Source organism: Oryzias melastigma, linkage group LG13, assembly GCF_002922805.2.
Source record: "Oryzias melastigma strain HK-1 linkage group LG13, ASM292280v2, whole genome shotgun sequence".
Taxonomy (NCBI): domain Eukaryota; kingdom Metazoa; phylum Chordata; class Actinopteri; order Beloniformes; family Adrianichthyidae; genus Oryzias; species Oryzias melastigma.
Window position 1 is genome coordinate 26,778,569 of NC_050524.1, and position 18,117 is coordinate 26,796,685.

The window sequence follows — 18,117 nt, forward strand, 5'->3', positions numbered from 1 at the left end:
TTGTATAGTTCTACAATCTATATTAATAGCACTCATGCACTGCTTTTTATATTTAAATTGAGATTTACATTAAAGTTTATTTAGAAAATTTAGCTTCGTTTACATCAGCCATAGCCACATATGTTCAAGCAACCTCTTCGAATGAAAAGTCTATGTAAACAGCTGTAACTGCCCATTCTGTGTTCAAAACTCATCGCTACGAAAGTTTCTTTGACCTTTTTTGTGCTCTATGTACAAAACATGAGTCCATTGAACACACATTGAAAGATAAATACAAAATAAAGAAAAGTTAAATCAGGTCAAACTAACCAATAAGTGACTTGGATTTGGTAGTGACAAATGCATGAAGTCCTCTTAATTCACTGAAGAGAAAATCATTTGAAAATTGATCATGGAAGATAATGTAATAATTGTGGTTTGTACCCGACCAGTGATTATATAACACCAAGTCTTTCATTTATTGGAATAGAGCTTTGAAAAAAAAAGCCTGGAACAAGAATAACAAGATTTGCACCGCTTTGACATCTTCTAACTGTAGGTGGCAGACATGCACTAGTAAACTCCAGAAGAAAAAAGAGGACGAAGAAGAAGCCCCTCCCTGCTTGTCCAGTGTGAGCATGGGGGCTAAATATGCAATCAAAAATGTGTGTCACATCACCAGTGTGGCAATAGCTTTAAACGTGAAAAATGGTCTTCAGTTATCTTTTTAAAATACGATTTGAATTAGTTTCAAATCATGTGTTTATGCAATCAATGTAAATCAATGTAAATAATTTCTGCACATCAGAATCAGCTGATTCACGTTGATCTCGTCTAAAAGTGACGGTTTGTCAAAGAGTGTGTGTTATTTAGGTGTTGCCTGTGACATATCTGGTGTTAAAAAGATAAGCATAAAGAAATATACATTTATTGGACATATTTTTTAGTATTTTATTTATTTTAAACATAAAGAAATCTTGTTAGTTTGTGTCTTATAACTGTAACTTCCTCAAAAGCAAAATTGTTTTTTGTCTTTGTTAATCAACGTGACCTTCTTATCAACACTGGGTCATAGGGGGTTTTACCAGCTTGGCAAATAGAGATGCAGTCCTGGATGGTAAAAGGCAAAACGGGGCCCCCACCGTGTGAACAAAAGAATTAAGGGAACTGAACTGTGAGGGTTCTTGATCCCTGACATTTTTCACTCGGGCTCCTGTCGGAGTCGCGCCAGCACACGGACACAGAAAAACACATACAGGCACTCGCAGGCCGTCACCCCTGTAAGGTCACAAAAATATTGTGATTCAGAAACAATCAGATAGCAGCTCAAACAGGCATGTTGGTCTGCAGAGATTCCGCTCCAGGACACTGATACTGGGACTGGGGGTGGGGGGAAGCTCAGGCCTCAGCACATGAAATCATAATTTTGAAGTCTTTTATTTTAAGAAGCATGTATGTCCTATGATGGTAAAATAATACTAAATTTGATAAGCTCTTGAAGGTTTTCTGTTTAAGAGCAACGAATTAATTGTCAATTTAAATTAGAAAAAATGGCAAAACAAGTGTACTTTTATGACTTATCCATGTCATATAAGTAAAAACATAAAACTAAACCATAAAAGAAAAAGAAAATAACTCTATGCTTAAGTTCATACAGTGAAAACCTGCAACTCAAGCATTTGGCCCACATTTTAACACAAGAGACAAGAAAACACCATAAATGATTTGGGTTATGTAAATATTCCTGGAAACCATTGCTTTTTTTTAGCAAACAGTTGGGAAAAAAATGTGTTAAAAAGCCCCTTGTAAGTAACAGTTCCCAAACTTACACTACAGTGTTCTTTTTTCAGTTCATAGAACTCTTTGACAATCCCTTAAAGACACACTGGGATGAAAATTGTGCTTTTGGTGTTCTTAACATGTTCTTGTAGCATTCTTGGAAGACACAGTTGCATTTCTTAGTATTTCTTCATTCAAATCGTGAATCAGGAGAGGACAAAGAGATGCAGATTAAAAAAAACTGTATTTGTGACGTAGAAAATACAATGGGCGGGCCCGCAAGCTCCCTGCCCCACTCCATTTTGATGCTTTCGCTTCAGACAAATAGATTTAACGGATTAACCTCTTTGTTTTCCCCAGTTTTGTTTTCCATTTTTGTGGCACCTCTAATGTTAAGTTTGGGTTTTGAGGGACTGTAAGCTAGTGGGAGAGCGTGCAAACAGAAATATGATGGGATGTAGAGGTGGGCCTATTTGGTGCCAATGGTCCCACCACAACTCAGAGGTGAATTTCCAATAAGCTGCTGCTATATGTGCTAGAAAATTACATTGTTGTAACATGATTTCGGAAAAAAAAACAGGAAAGCATAATGATAATTGAAAGACTATGGAAATACTTTTAAAATAGATCAAGAAATGATAGGAGTTGAAGTTTAAGTTACTACACCAGGATGACTGACAGGAAACAGCGCTTCTACCAAAGAGCAGCCAGTTCAAACAATGGAAACAATTTTGAAACTCCTCAAAGTTAATTGTCTAGAGAGAATGGCAAAAGATGCTTGCTGCTCTCACTTCTCTGTAGGAGGTTTGAAGCATTCCCAAGTAAAGGAGGAAAACTATAAAATCAAAAATGTATAAGGCTGTAAAAAATTGGATTATTGGTTGAAAATGAGATTACAACCAATATGCACCAAAAAAGGACCTAAAATTGGGTAGATTTTTAAGACAATTGCCAAAAGAAAAGCAATATTTTTAATTAAAATCAAAAAGCCGGTGTTGTTTTTAAAGACAGATTTTCTGCAGCACAACAGCTTTTCATTAGATATGCGCCTCTGACTTGTGGGAGGGACTGCTGCCGCAGAAGTTAGTCCAGCTGATTTCCCATCAGCCTGTTGTCAACTCTCTCGAGCTTAGCACCTTGCCAGCCCAAGCTAACATTAGTGTAGCTAAAAAATGTTAAGCAATATTGGAGCTATCCAGCCATACAGATAAAGAAAATGAAAACATTGATGGATCTATTTGTCTGTAAGTGGAAGCTTCAGAATTGTCGCGGAGAAGGAAGACTTTGGCCCATCCACGTGTGGTCCAAACCTGAGCCTTTTCAAACCGCGGGTTTTCATCCGCTCCTGATCGAACACAATTTGTATAAAGAAATACTCAGAAATGCAGTTTTAATATATATATACATACATACAAACATAAATGTATATATATATATATATATATATATATATATATATATATATATATATATATATATATATAAATCATGAGAAAAATAATATAAGAACATGTAACACATATGTCATCAGAGTGGGTCATTAACAGATTGTACCCCTCCAATAGATGTGCCATACGCTAAAATATGCCATTCAGTATTTGGGTTTCAAACTCTAAAAGCATGCTGGAATGTGCAAAAAAAAACTTTTCTGGGTATTTACCACCCTCAATCAATTAAAACATTTCTGTAAAAACAAGTTTAAGGTTCAAAAACACCCATCAAGGCTGAAAGTTGAAGCAAAAATAAATGACCATTAAATTAAACAAAAACGACCTCTAAATTGCTTACTTGTGCGTGCTCATTTGTTGCACAACAGCAGCATTACATGTCCACATGTGTTGCAGCTTCCCTGAGGCTATCAGTCATGCTACTTGTACAGCATATTTGGCAGTCGCCATCGCCTGGCTTCTAAGCAAAACCATTATGTGACTTTGAGAGTAATAAAGAGCAAGAGCACACAGTGTGGAAATAGTTCCAGCCAATTGGAGGAGCATGTAAGGAAGCCAGCAGGACTTTCTTTGCCTTTCACTGGGTGAGATGAGGAATAACATTCTTAAACGTAGAGTTGGGCGGTTTGGAATTTGTGGAATTATTTGAGAAAATAAATAAATAAATGACCTTTTTGACCTGGCAAGCTCCGTTTTATGAAGTAAATAATGTTGCATTTTACAGCATATATCCCCTAAATTCTTTGTAATGCATTTATATGTGAGTTACAATCGCAGGATGCATTCTCATGGCGAATGGCCAACGGTGTTTACCCAATATGCCCCTGAGCCACTCCATCGCACTCAATTCTGAGTGAGAATCAATAGAGCGGATGAGATTAACACTCATATCCCGACTATCTTATGAAGGGCTCTTTAAAGCCTCGTTGTGTGATGTTAATTACACTTTTATCAATTCTCCATTCACTTGAATCAGTGGAGTGAGGAGCACAGTGGAGGGTTTTCAGACTCTAATTGCCCTAATTATCCTAACGACAAAGCATGCTGATCATGGAGGGATCCATGCTCACATTTTCTTTTTTGAGTGGACTAGAAAAAAAGTCTTAAGAAAGAAAGAAAGGAGTCAATATTTACAACAATCAGCAGGTTGGTGTCAGATTAAGCATGGAATTACAAATTAATAAATGATTTAACAGGCCATATATAAAAGGGAATTTTAAAAGTATGAGCATAACGTTTTTTAATTTACAAAATTGTGTTGTTTGCTAATTGGTTTCCATGATAAAGGCTCATTCCCTTTTGAGGCTTTTTCGATCAACAAAATCAAATCCATAAAAATCTGTCTTTGGTAAGCTTCATGGAAAGCAAACAAATTTATATCATATTATTTTGTCCTAATTTATGATGAGAAAAGCTGATTTTCTAACATCAAATATGGGATAAATCAAAATATAAAGCTCGAGGAAAACCCCTTGAGATGACGTTTTTCTGCAGATGCCGTAAGAACATGAAGCTTTAATGGACAAACACAATGAGAGAAAACAATCCAAACAAACGAGTTTTCCTCGAACATTGGGGAAAAAGGAAACTTTGTTTCACTCATTCATTCTGCTCTTTCACTCCCTCGTTCTCCAGAGATTGGTCATAAAGTTTTACGATAAACAGAGCTGAGTCCCAAACGAGAGGATGGAGGGCAGTTCTACTCTTGCACGGGCAGAGCTCGAAAAGACCCAACACACCTGGAATTTGTTCCTCTTTGCCTCTTTAAATAAATCGCTTCAAAATTATCTCACAAGAGCCTTTCTTTTTTTTTCCTCTTGAGGTATAATATTTAACAAGAGCCCCGGGTTGGCTGCAGATAGTGCTGTGTTTGTGAGCGGTGACGGTGTAATCTGTGGGTTATCAGGTGCGTTTTAAACTTTTCCAGCTAAGAATGAGCAGTGCAGGGAGGTGCAATGAACAATTCCTGGCCCTGCAGCTTGCACACACACACACACATAAAAGCAAAGTTGTAGAAACCCAGACCCTTACAGGTGTGTGCAAACACTCCAGAGACATAAAAACCACTTCGCACACATAAACGTCTGGGCACAAAAAGCCCCCATGAGCCCAGGCACACACACACACGGAGCACCAAAAACTGACAGCGCCTTTACAAGACCACCCCATTTAGGCTTTTCAATTTAAAAATACAGACAGGCATTGTGAGAGGCTACAGTGTGTTTTCAAAAACACACAGTGTTGGCCGGAAGGCTTAAAGACGGCACATTGTGCTGTGTTGTGACAGAGTGTAATACTTAACAATCACCTCATCATAGCCATGTCCGTGACCTGTCGGAGCCTTACACGGCTAACCGAGCAGAACCACCGTGTTGACAGTGAGTCACACCTCGCGAAGAGGCCGGCTCAGGAAAAGCTGTCTTTTACAAGAGAGTGTGTTACGGAAGCTGCTCTTCTTCGTCCTCTTCGTGTGAAGGAGATCGTGATCTTTTTACTAAGAAAAAAGCCCAAATGACACAGAATTTGTTTTTCATAGCAAAACGGGGAATTTAAATATGTGGAAGCACTTGGTTGAATAGCTGCATTTCAGAGATGGCACTGAAAGAGTAATCTAGATGGACCACCAGGGAGGAGTGATGACAACCACACAAGCGTGATTGTGTTCTTTTTATCTGGGTCAAGCGATGGCATGCTCCTCACACGCTTCACGTGAAGTTTAGACTCTTGTCTTGTCTCTCCGTGTCTCTGTCTGAAGGGGGGGTTAGGGAGATGAACGGGCCCCCATCTGCGCACCTTTCTACAGCCAGGTGAGCAGCAAAAGGACTGTGACATTCCGCGCATATCTGGGAGTTTATATCGCAAGCGTGACAGGGAAGTGTGCAGAACTATCGTCTCGGCCCTGCCGCCTCTGATCGAGCCCTGTGGTCTTTGCACGGCACAGCACAGCTACAGTGGGAAAACATGGTCTGATAGCGAGGGGTGTCTGTGCAGCACGCTGAAGACAAGCCCGTTATCGGACTCGGAGGACAATAACAGTTCTTCACACAAAAGACAAATATTGGGAAAAGCATCAAAGTTAAAAAGCAGGAACTTGGAGAAGTTTGGGAGCTTTCTGTCAGAAATCAAAACCAAATCCTCCACATGTTTTGTTTGTTTGTTTCTTTGTGTTGAGCAGTTGTGTCTCCACATACCTGATCATCTATCTGGCACGCTGTCAAGTTGTGTTGTGTGGCCGTGGGGGCAAACTGGATGTGCTTCAGCCAGCTCCCTGTATCTGGTTTGCTGGCATCCACGCAGAATTTGACATGGCCGGACCCATCCAGGATCTGCAGCAGGAAAAAAAAAAGAAGGAGATGTAGATTTCGATCGGTATCAGACCAGGTTACTGTGTCCAAACACAGCCCAACCACAAACCTCCCACCGAGAAATACAGCTCAAATGTTAGCAGAGCAATCTTTGGAGCAACACAAACACACACCACTGACAGACACACAGAAAAAAAAACACACATGCAAACTTAAATCATTTATGAAAAAAAATGCTCCAAATATAGAAAACAGTAAATTATTAGGAATTGGGTTTATAAGGCCTAAGGGAGCGTTTACATAGAAATAAAAAGCAAATAGTATTAAGACATTTTAATGCCATAGAAATACTATTATTTAAATATGTAAAATAAATTTTAGAAAGAAAAAGAAATCAAACAAACAAAATTGGAATAAAAAAAATCTACCTAATATTTCTTGATCTTTGATTTACCAAACAAAAAAGAAAGAAAAACAAATTATAACCCCATAAAACTTAAGGAAATGTGTATTTTTATTTAGAAACAAAATCATCTGGCTCTTCCTTTTACGTTTCTTAATAATAATGTTTTATTAAATTATTTAATCACTTTAAATATAATACAATAATAATAAATACTATAATAAAACACAATAATAATGTTGAAAAGAGAGGTGGGAAAAGGGTAGAAATTAAAAATATTGTCGAACTTTAAAAAGTGTCATTTGATAAAGGGTTTTTATGCTCGGATGTTTTAAAATGGGAACATTTATTGGACAGCAGCTGCAGACTTTAACGGAAACAAATCAACCGAGGAACCGCAAACGGAGATCTAAAGACGACAAACGGATTGTTGGGATGCGGGACAAAAAAATCTCTGTGGAAGTCACGCATCGTTTTGCATCTTTGCACTTAAATAAATGATTTAAAATCCCTGTCCAAACAGAAACTGGATCTGGATCGACCGGAACATCAAATGTTTCCGTTTTAGTCGCAAAATGACAGATTTATTCAAAGTTAAAAATAAATAATAATAAATAAATAAATGGAACTTTTAGGAAAAAAGGCTGAAATCATGTTTTTAAAGCTTACCGTTCAAACTGGGGCGTTCTTAAAGTGAGAAGAAAAGCGACCAAAAGTCCCGGAGAAGAAGAAAAAAGCGAGCAATAGAAGGGGGGTTTAAAATAAATAAATAAAAACTACGGAGTGTTTTTGTTTCCGTGCGCCCTCCGCGCTCTGGGCATGATAAGGAGCCGCGGTGCGCCGCTGGATCAGGCGGAGTGTCTCCGGGTCTCGGAGCCGCAGGACGCGCCTCTCTCTCGGCCGCTCTCCTCCCGCGTGTCTGGCGGACGCCTCGGTCCCCGCGCGTGTGTCTCACTGTCCCGCAGACCAAATCCCCCTCCGCTCCGGCGCATCAACTTGCTCCCAACTTTTGGCGGTGCGCGCTTCGTTTGGCTCGTCCGCTCCTCTGGTGTCACCCCTCCTGTCCTGACGCGCCCAGGTGTCCTCTACCAGCCATTCAACTTTTCATTTTTTTTCTCCCCCCTCTTCCTCTCACCCCCTCTACCACCTCCTCCCCCCTCCGTACTCATCGTCTGGTGGATTTTCAGAGCATCGTCTCGCGCGCGCACTTTTTTTCTGTCTTTTTTGGAGAGTGATCCCCGCGCGCGCATCACAAGAAGACACCCCCCCCACTCCAGATCCCAGATCAGTGGAGCGGTGTGCGCCCCGGTCGGAAGGGACTCCTCTCTGCAGTAAATTTGAAAGTGACAGGGGTCCGGGGTTGGAGAGGGTGAACGGGGTCACGGAGAGGTCGTTAGGGGGCTTCTAAAAGGGAAGAAGTGCACACTCAGGCAGCGCGCTTTAATGAACCCCATCAAAGCATTGCTGTGCACGTGTTCACAAACTTTTTTTTTTAACAACACGTAGAGCACCATCACATCCAAATCTTCCTTTTCCAACCTCTCTCTTTAAGAGAAAAAAAGCGCGCAAAAACAAATAAAATAGAATAAAAACGACACTTTCAGAAGCGGTTAACAGCTGTGGATTGAAGTTTTCCTGCAGCAGGGAACTTTAAAGAAGACAAGGTGACAGAGGCCTACTACCATTCTCACAAATCCTTTTTGTGCAGCCACCAAACTTTACGCACAGTTTCTGTTCCATGCGCACCTGCTCTGCGCATATATTTAGTGCGTTTCTATTTAAAGAAAAAGTCGATGCAGTGATGAAAGATGCAATAATAAAAGAAAAGAAAAGAAACGTCGTTTATTAGGGTGCTTATAACGCAGGAGAGGATGGGGCTTTGGCTGATGAGAGCAGATGATGATGGATGACTCCTCACTTTGTGACATTGACCTTCCATCCCAGATAATACCCATTGTTTTACCAAATCGCGGAGCAAATGTGCAGGAAAGACAGGAAAAATCGTGTGTAAATAAGGCAGGACCCCGCCACCGATTCCCATCGTCTCCAGCTCCTTGAGAACCAAGAGGAGAGACCCCGGTCTGCGCGGTCATTGATTTCCTGCCTCTCCTCGACTTGTCCATTGTTGGAACCCTTTTTAATTTAGCCATAAATTGGGGAAAGCTCAAGTCGAATGAGCTGTTCTATTTTCTTCCTGTCAGGATGAGGGATTTGTTTTATGATGCATTGTGTATTAAATAAAGGTAATCTGGGAAAGTGATTGCTTCACGGCCTCTGTGGGTCTGATCGAGAATCCTGGAGAGGGGAGAGCGGCTTTTTCTGGACCAAAAAATGCAAAGAAAAAGGAGGATAAATACGCGCGCTTTGCGGGATCATCCAGAATAACTGTGGCCGGAGCCTCTTTTGGTGGCGGGCCTGTGAGGAGAGACCGCTCCTGCGCTCCTCTGCGCGGCCAGTAGATGGCGCACTCAACTGAACTGAAAACCTTTGCAGAGTTAGTTGCTGCAAAACTTTATTTTTTTTTAACCTGCAGCAACAAATTTGATAAAATGAACAAAACCTGTTCCGTTTATGACATCTCCACTCAATTAATTAAAGTGATTCAAATCAACTAAGCAAATAAATGAATTGAATGAAAAACATTTTCTTTTTCCTTTCTTGTTTTCCCACTTAATCATGTCCAAACATCTGCATAAAGGCGTCAACAATCGGCAGTAACTGACATGAAAGATCCAGTTTTGCGCGCTTGAATGTGTAATCACCCAACGAGCGTCCATCAAGACCAATGGGGGGAATTTAAAACACTTGTTCAATTAATAAACAAGCAGGCGGACTTGCGAGGCGTACACTTCCTAATTCCCCATTCGTTTGAGCGGTAAACAGGCTTGGATGAAATGGATGCGTTTTATCTGACTTATGCCATGCCTTTTTGTCTTAATGGTTGCGACGTGTTAAATAGCGGCGTGAAAAAGCTGTTTATCAACAGATTACAAACAGGCACAGGCTTGAGGGTATGTTCTAGTTCCTGACTATATCATGCCACACAACATTTCATACTTGTTTAGGGGGAAGCCAAACAACAAGCTGTAAAATGCTTGAAATGGATCTTGCTTAGGGGCTTTTTTTATTCAGTCATGCAATTTGGACACATTTCTTATTAATAAATAATGAAAATATTCATTTAGCTAAATCTTTCGGGGTTAAGGGTCAACAACATCTTCTTTTTGTCATTTAATTTAAGAAGTGATTTGGCGTTTTACTGCTTAATCTGGACCCTGGTGGAGTCTGAGGCTGGAGTAAGGGGGTGGGAGTCTGTGATGGGGGTTCCCGTGTGGGTTGCAAACCGACTCCAGCAGGCGCTGCAGCCGAGGGGCCACATGGAAACACTGGGAAGGCCTGTGTGGCACATTCCAGCACAGAGTGGGAAGAAGAAGAAGAAGAAGAAGAGGGAGGAAAAAAAAAGAGAGATATCGGAGTGAAATCCACATGGTGGGACCTCCTGGTGACACCGACAAAAAGCTGCGTTAAATCATCATCATGGGTCTGTATAAACACCCCCCTTCACTTTTTTATTTTGCCTTAAATGTAGGGCGACTCAATAAAGTGGTGGGAACTTATTTGAAGCTGCTTCAGATGTAGCAACAAAATTAAAAAATATATATTTGATTAACACATTCATCACATTAAGTGTGAAACTTTCGGCCTCCAAACCAGAGGAAAGACTTGGTGTCCATATATCCCAATTAGCATTAAAATACAGCAGAGGAAATGAGAGGAGAAAATGTAAATAAAAAATTTCCTTGGCTCTGGAAGTAGGCCCGTTGTGAGCAGCGTGTTAATCTCCACCTCAGTAATTTGGTTCTGGGGAGAAGACAGAAGCCCTGCTGCTGTGCCCTGCACTTCATAAATCACTGCTTTATGTGGACAAGGTCAGCACCCGCTCTCCTCCACGCTCCCTCCTTTTTCGCTGGCCCCTCCCGGACCCTCCGCCATGTTTACCCGGCCGCCCGGGGGCTCTCAGGACCAGACGAGCTCACTTCTAATTACTTTGGATTATTTTCATTTGCCGGGGGTCAGCCAGGCATTCCGGCGGAGAGAGACGGTTCCCTGACAAATTTGGTGGCCTGTCAGGAACAAACCTGGCGCGTTTGCTGAATTAGCACGTGGCTGTTTTGTTCCGTGTCTTGTTCTTACCTTTGAAAGGCTTTTGCAGAGCACTGCAAACATGTCTGCATAAACAAATATTACACATCACTCAAAAAACGGAGTAGGGGGGGGTCTGTCAAATGACTGTTTTGAAGCTGTTCTTAGAGCTCTTTTAATTATGATTATGCTGTTTTTAGTCGTTTTTTTAGGACATAGTTTCTGCAGAGCGGCAGTAATTCAGCAGAGTTTCACCTCTTGGTTGAATATCATATGCAGAGAGCCACCCCGCCCCCCTTCCCTTCCCTACTGCTGAGAGCTGTCTGCTTAAGCATAGCAGGAGCTTGCTGCCCACCCAGCATATTTTCTACATTACAAATACTTTTTTCTTAACTGCATTTTTTTCTGCTCAGGATTGACAATGATTTAAATAAAAAAAAATACTAAATTTTCTTCAAATATGTCGCATATCATCAGAAAATGCTGCAAAAATATGTTAAAAACACTGATTTTCATTAGATCAGGTCTTTAATGTCATCTCTTGGCTATTTTAAAAACTCCTAATAAACATAGCTTAACAATTTAGATAATTTGTAATAAAATGAACTAAACAAATCTTTAATTTCTTGCTTCAGGCAATCTCAGTTGTGAATTAAAACAAAGAATTTGCAGATAAAAAGCTCATCCTTTGGTTACCTTTCTGTTTGTCAAGTAGGTTATGATAGATAGAGACAAGTAAATTGGAGGATTAGGGATGGATAATGATGATAGTGGAAGATAAGAGCAAAAACCAGACGGACACGGATCTAGTAGTCTACAGCAGAATGAGCTGGGAGCTTCTGGCCTGCCCAGCGTATTTTCTACATAACAAATATGATCTTTTCAAACTGACATTTTTTGTCTGCTCGTGATTTATAATGATTTGGATAAAGAAATACTAAGAAATGCTAATTTTAAGCTTAAATGTCTTAATATATGTCCTCCATCATCAGGAAAAAATGCCAAAGGAACATGTTAAAACACCAAAAACATAATTTTTGTTGGAGTGGGTTTTGTGTAATTTGCATTTGGCAATGGAAAAAGCAAATATTTTTTGCGTTATTTCTATAGCTTTCTCTGCATCAGTAATGCTTGGCAAGAGAATACCAGAAGATCCCAAAAAATAAAGTAAATAAAAATCAGTTGCATATAAATAGACTCACTTGTTCTAAAAAAATGACCAGAAATTCAGGCATCCATGCTTGGAGAACATTCTAGTCTAACTGTGTTGTCAACTGATTAGATAAGAGCTTAAAGCAGATGCTTCCTAAGCAAAGGCTCGGCACACAGGGCCACACTGTATGTGTGCGCAATAAAGCTGCACAAGAGTCAAAGGTCACGTTTTTGCAGCATAAATCCAGCATGCCCACAGCTCCCATGTGCACGGGACAGATCGGAAACTTAAACAACTCACTCCGCCCCGCTCCAGTCCTGCACCGGCGAAAAGAGAGCTGGTAATTAGAGCATGTAGTCTTTCGCCGCAGGGAGAACAAATTGGCTCTAAAGCGCTCATAGATATCATCTTTAAAAGAGCTTTTTATGTACGAGAGGTAAAGCGGCGTGGAACTGAACACGGCGCTTCAGATGTTCAAGTGTCACACATTCATTACGTTTATTGAGCTCTCGTCTCACGTTTAAAAGTCAGGGCTCCGCCGTAACGCTGTGACAGCCCGCTTTTTCCACAGCCATGTCCAATTGGAAGGCTAATGTTTTAATGTTGTCACATATCAAAGAGCTTCGGTTTGCTCACGGGGACAGAGGAAACACGGCCACGTTCATTCGGAGGGAAACAAATCCCTGAAAAATGGCTAAGTTTCTTTGAGGAGAACTGAAAACACATAGATGATTTAAATGTTTTACATTTACACTGACAGGTGTCTGGTTTTTTTATTTGTTTAAGCTGAAGAAAACAGAGAAACATGAGTGGACGCTTTCATACTATTAAGACTGAAATTATAACAGTGATGATGATTTTAAGTGGCGGAAGAAGTATGTGAACCTGAGCCACAAGTATGACCAACTTGAACAAAAATTGTGCACCTCTACCAATATATATATATAAATATAATTTTATCTTTCTTTATAGGAATATTAATTTAAACGTTGGGCTTTTCAAGCCACGTATCATGAAACTACCACCACCGTACCTTAAAACTACAACTGTATTAAGTATTTTGGTCACATAAAACAGCAATTTTAAATAAAATGCCTTTATTTTCTTATTGATGGACCCATAAAATATATCTAAATCATATTATATTTATTTATTTCATCTTTAATGTCCATTTTATCACATTTTATAAGAAACAAATTGCACAAATTGACTTTGGTGAACCCTAAACTATCAGTTTTTTTAAATAAACAAAATTAAAACAATCTAAGGCTTTGAGAACCACAAATTTTATTTTGAATTTTTGTGCTTATACACAATAATAGTGACATTGTTTGCTTAATTTCTAGTTTCCTGATCTCCAAACCTCTACCTTGACTGCTAAAATAGTTTGAACAATTTATATTCCAAAGCATTTTCCTGATTTAACATTGATTTAAAGGTGTGTTTAGTTGTTTTAATTTTTCATGCAAACTGTTTGATTTTATTTGCCTTGACTGTTAGAACATTCAGTGCCGATTTACCTAATTAGCTCAGACATTTTATCATAGAATTTTTAAAAAACAGATTGCTCAGATCACACCTTTTTAATTGCTTATTTACAGAACAAAACACAAACTGCTTCCCCATAAAATGTTTGTGCCTCTAAATCCAATTTCAATTACTTTAACACAGTTGTGCTGTTTCTGCCAACATAACAAGCTTTAGTGCAAAGCTTTTATAAACAGTTGGCCTCAATGCTCTTATTTTTTTAAATAGTAAAGCTCACTTGGAATTATCTACTGGAAGCAGGAAAAATTGTGGATTTTTAAACCCATCCAAATTCTTCAGTGGAGGATTCTAAATCAAGCTTTGCTCTACAAAATAATAGTTAAAAAGATGGAAGATAGAGAAACACCACAAATGTTTAAAACAAACACACAGCGGCTTAGTGAGAGCTAGGTATAGTTTCTTTTTCCTCAGTGTTTTCCAGTGGAAGCTTTCATTTATGTTGTAAATATTTGACAAAATTACTAAAGTAAATCACAATGAGTTTTTTGGACAGGACCAAATAGTTTGCTCGGTAATTTTCAATTCCAAGAACTAACAGCCTTTTAATGAAATGGTTAAGACTACTTTGGTCTTATTGTAAAATTAAAGTTTTTTGCCAATTTAAACTCTGTGCTCAGGCTATTAGGCTGTTGCTAAAATCATTACCATGTTATCATTACTTATATGCATATTTGTGACTTCAAATAAATTGTAAATCTAATGTAATCTAAGTTTTCCCTTTTTTAGGAATTCTGGGAAAACTGAAAAAGAAGCTGAGGGAATCCAGCAGATATCCACACAGTCTCCTGAGGTTTAAACCTGAGATCCTTTCACCAGGTACATCTCAGTCTGAACTGAACGGGCCGATATGTTCATCGATACTCCCCAGGTTTGTTCAATTCCAAACCAATCAGTCAGGTGTCATAGAGTTTTGGGTTAATATTCCAACTGAGGAGCCCTGCGCTTGGTGGAGATAAATCAGTTTTTATGATGGGTTGTTATGGTTTTTATAGCACTGGGCTTGTGAGGGACTGATTTGGGGATCAATCACCTGCAGGTGTCTGCCCGGGGCTGAGGTGCTGAGACGATCGATTGAGGATCTAGAGCTCTGCTGATGGAATAGAGGCGCATTTGTGAGTGTGTTGTGTGTGAGATTGGGTGCATTTGTAAAGTATGTCTATTAGCTCATGAAGGCGGGAGAGACGAAGTGGTGAAGGTGTATGTGTGAGTGCCTCACAGACAGAGAGAAGATATATCTGGGGGCTGCAGCGGTGATGAAGAGCTGCTGGACTATGACCAGACCATCTCGCCTCATATTGGAGTTGCTCCCTTCTTGCTCGATCCACTTCTTTTTTCAGGTGGCACTTTGGAAAACTCATTGTCACACAACATTTAACAAAGACAGAAGTCTCAGTCAGGCAGCTGGAGACGACTGGCCTGATGGCTAGCGTGCATACTTCCCCTCTAACAACCTCTTTTTCTCCTCTCGTTGCGTGTCGTACCTGGGAGAGGCCGGCGAAGAGGGCAAACTTTGCCAAGACACATAAACAAGTGTGTGCATCAACATTATGAGCCATCAACACACAGACACATTCATCACGCTGAGGTTTGTCAGTTCTCCTTCTCTGGATGTAGTGTTGAAACACGTTCAACATCTCCCCTGACCGTCCGGCCGCCGCTTCCTCTGTGCTGTCAGCGGAGCCCGGCTGAAACAAAAGACGCCGAGAGCGAGGCTTACGGTTTCTCAATCAGAGGAAGTTGGTCCTGATTGTGCTGCCACTGAAGAAGCATTCCAAGCCTGTTGAAATGCACGTTGGCTGCCAGGTGCATGTAATACATGCTATTTTTGCTGACAAAAATATCTTTCCTTTTATAATTTTAGTCCACAATTGATGAATTTTCTTTCTTTACTCTTCTTTAAGGCAATTTTTTCTGTTTTTTGCATCTCTATCTCGCAGAAGACAAGACCTACCGTCCTCACATATTTACTTCCACATCCCTGATAAATACTTTCACTCTACTTGCCTACAAGACAAAGCGGCTATTCATAATCAGGCTCTAGAGAGTATTTACAGTCTGAAAACATCTTAATAGAAACACTATTAAATATCTGGATGTTTGACAGGAGTAATGTCTCTTTTCTCCGGGGTTTGACTCCACTGTAATTATGTCTCCTGCCTCCTAACACATATTGAAGACCCACTCCAGGTATCTTTTGATCTATTGCAAATTTGTTCCCAGTGGTCTATTAAGTACAATTATGCAATTTTTGGCCAAAAATAAAAAAAAAAATGTGTCATTTTCTAGAACATATTTTCTGCAAAGTGGCAAGAGTTTATTCCAAAATTTACCACTGATTCTATGTTCACACTAAACCTGATAAGTACATCAAATTTGTGTCCTTCACTTCAGTTTGGATGTGCAGAGAATTTACTTCTCGATGCTTGTTCAAAATGTGTTCATGAACTAGACCAGGGATGGGCAACTCCAGGCCTCGAGGGCCACATTCCTGCATGTTTTCCGAAATACCTTATTTTTGCATGTTCTAATTGGCTGAACACAGCTCAACCAGGCAATCAGTCATGAGTAAGGCTTAGATATCTGGGAATTATGCAGACACACTGGCCCTTAAGGTCTGGAGTTGTGTATTTCTGAACTAGACGCTCCCACCATGTGTGGGAGGAGCTCCTGTCCAAAGTTATCAGCCTCATGGGTACATGGAAGCATTGACTGTATTTCTCATATACAATTAATGGAAGACAAGGATGATGTTGAGAGGTCAGGTTTACAATATTTGATGCGAAGAGTTCTACAAAAGCGTTCATGAGGTCATTCAGAGTCTCTTCCAGTTTTGTGAGGTTCACCATAATGCCGGAGCTGCATCTAAATGACGGACGCTTTCAGCGGTACTTCCTTCTCTTTGTGACCAAGTTTGACAACTTGCTGTTCCACATTAGTCCCAAGAGGGAAAAAATTAGGATGAAAAAGAGGACGTTTTTATTATTAGTTCAGGAGTAGAACGATCAGATTGTTCTACATATTGGCTTTGGACTCCACCTGCTGATCGCATCATCATGTCATGGGGAAAAGCCAAGGTTCTGATTGGTTGACATAGCACAAATTCTTTGCCAAAGTTCAGACATTTCAATGTCTCCGAATTTCCAGCATGATGGATTGCCACACCACCCAAAACGAGCTGTCAAACTATCAAATTGTGCCACGTGATCTCTAATTGTGTCTGTATTAACTTATCAAAATTGTCTGCTCCTGTACCTTGGTGTGAACGCAATCTAAGTTGTGGAGGGGAAAACCGTCCCCCTTTTCCCTTTCCTGTTGCTTGGAACTTGGAGCATGGAGTTTGTGGTCTGTATTTTCTATGTCACAAATACAATTTTTTTGAAACATTTTCTTCATCTGCTCCTGATTCACATTGATTTGAATAAGTACATTCTCAGAAATGAAGTTTAAAGCTTAATTTTCTCTATATATGTCCTCCATCATCATAGAAAATGCATCAAGAGCATGTTAAAAACACCAAAAATGCAATTATCATTACGTTGGGTTTAAGTAAATAAGAGGTCTCTTCAGACACTACAGGGGAGGCAGTTGGAACTACAGACTGTTTATGATGAACCAGTACAAATGTTGTATGTGTGATGTTATCAGTCTTTGTGTGTTTATGGTCCTTCTCTCCTTTTTGGTTCTGAAGTTCCATGACTTTTGCGGCTGTAGGTGTATTTTGGGGATCTGGGGTTCTTTTAGTCCTAAGCCGGGCTGTACACATGTGTGGCAGTGTCTGTAGCGTTTGTCCACACACCCGAGACGGAGCAGCTTTGCAGGTTAGTGTTCTGTCTTCTCTCATTCTCCTGCAAGCTTTTCCTTTTGTCTTTCTGCCTCGTTCTCTTTTTATCTTTGTCTTAGTGATTATTGTCACTCTGGTCGTGCAAAAGTAGAAGTGAGTGGAACAAGCTGTAATGGGCAAGCGCCATCAAAGGTAGAGGGGGCTATGCGGCCCCCCAGGGTAGGAATAGGGTTTTTTGGTGAGGGCTCGGGGGCTGGTGGTGAGGTGCGCCCCGGAGAAAGGGCCCTGGTGTAATCTCTGTGCTGAATAGACGGAGCTCTTAATAGAATCCCGTCGTCCGGCTGCCACCGAGAGAAACAAGAGCTGTAATGGATGGGCTCAGCTCTGGCTCCCACTTTCCCCCCCGTGACCCCTGCGTTGGTCAGAAGTAAGAGCTAAAGAAGCATTGTAGCCCCGGGCCTGATTGAATGGGGAAGGAGGGAGGTGGTGGTGGTGTTGGCAGCAGTAGGGTGGTGGGGTGGAGGGGTGGCTGCGCTGATAGACCAATTTCCCACTACTGCAAGCAGCAGAGCTTGATT

At 40.4% G+C, this 18,117-nt stretch overlaps 1 protein-coding gene across 14 annotated transcripts in view; it reads right to left on the minus strand.

The window, feature by feature from the left end:
* The window catches only part of mecom (MDS1 and EVI1 complex locus), a 168,560-nt gene that overhangs the window by 23,896 nt on the left and 126,547 nt on the right, over positions 1-18,117 (minus strand). For 12 of the 14 annotated variants that reach the window (XM_024277521.2, XM_024277516.2, XM_024277515.2 and 9 more), the window contains exon 3: positions 6,398-6,532. In XM_024277521.2, coding sequence (XP_024133289.1) covers positions 6,398-6,532 — 135 coding nt within the window. Of the gene's footprint in view, positions 1-6,397; positions 7,043-7,583; positions 8,591-18,117 lie in introns of those variants that run through there. The other 2 variants (XM_024277522.2, XM_036214728.1) reach the window with 2 other exon arrangements.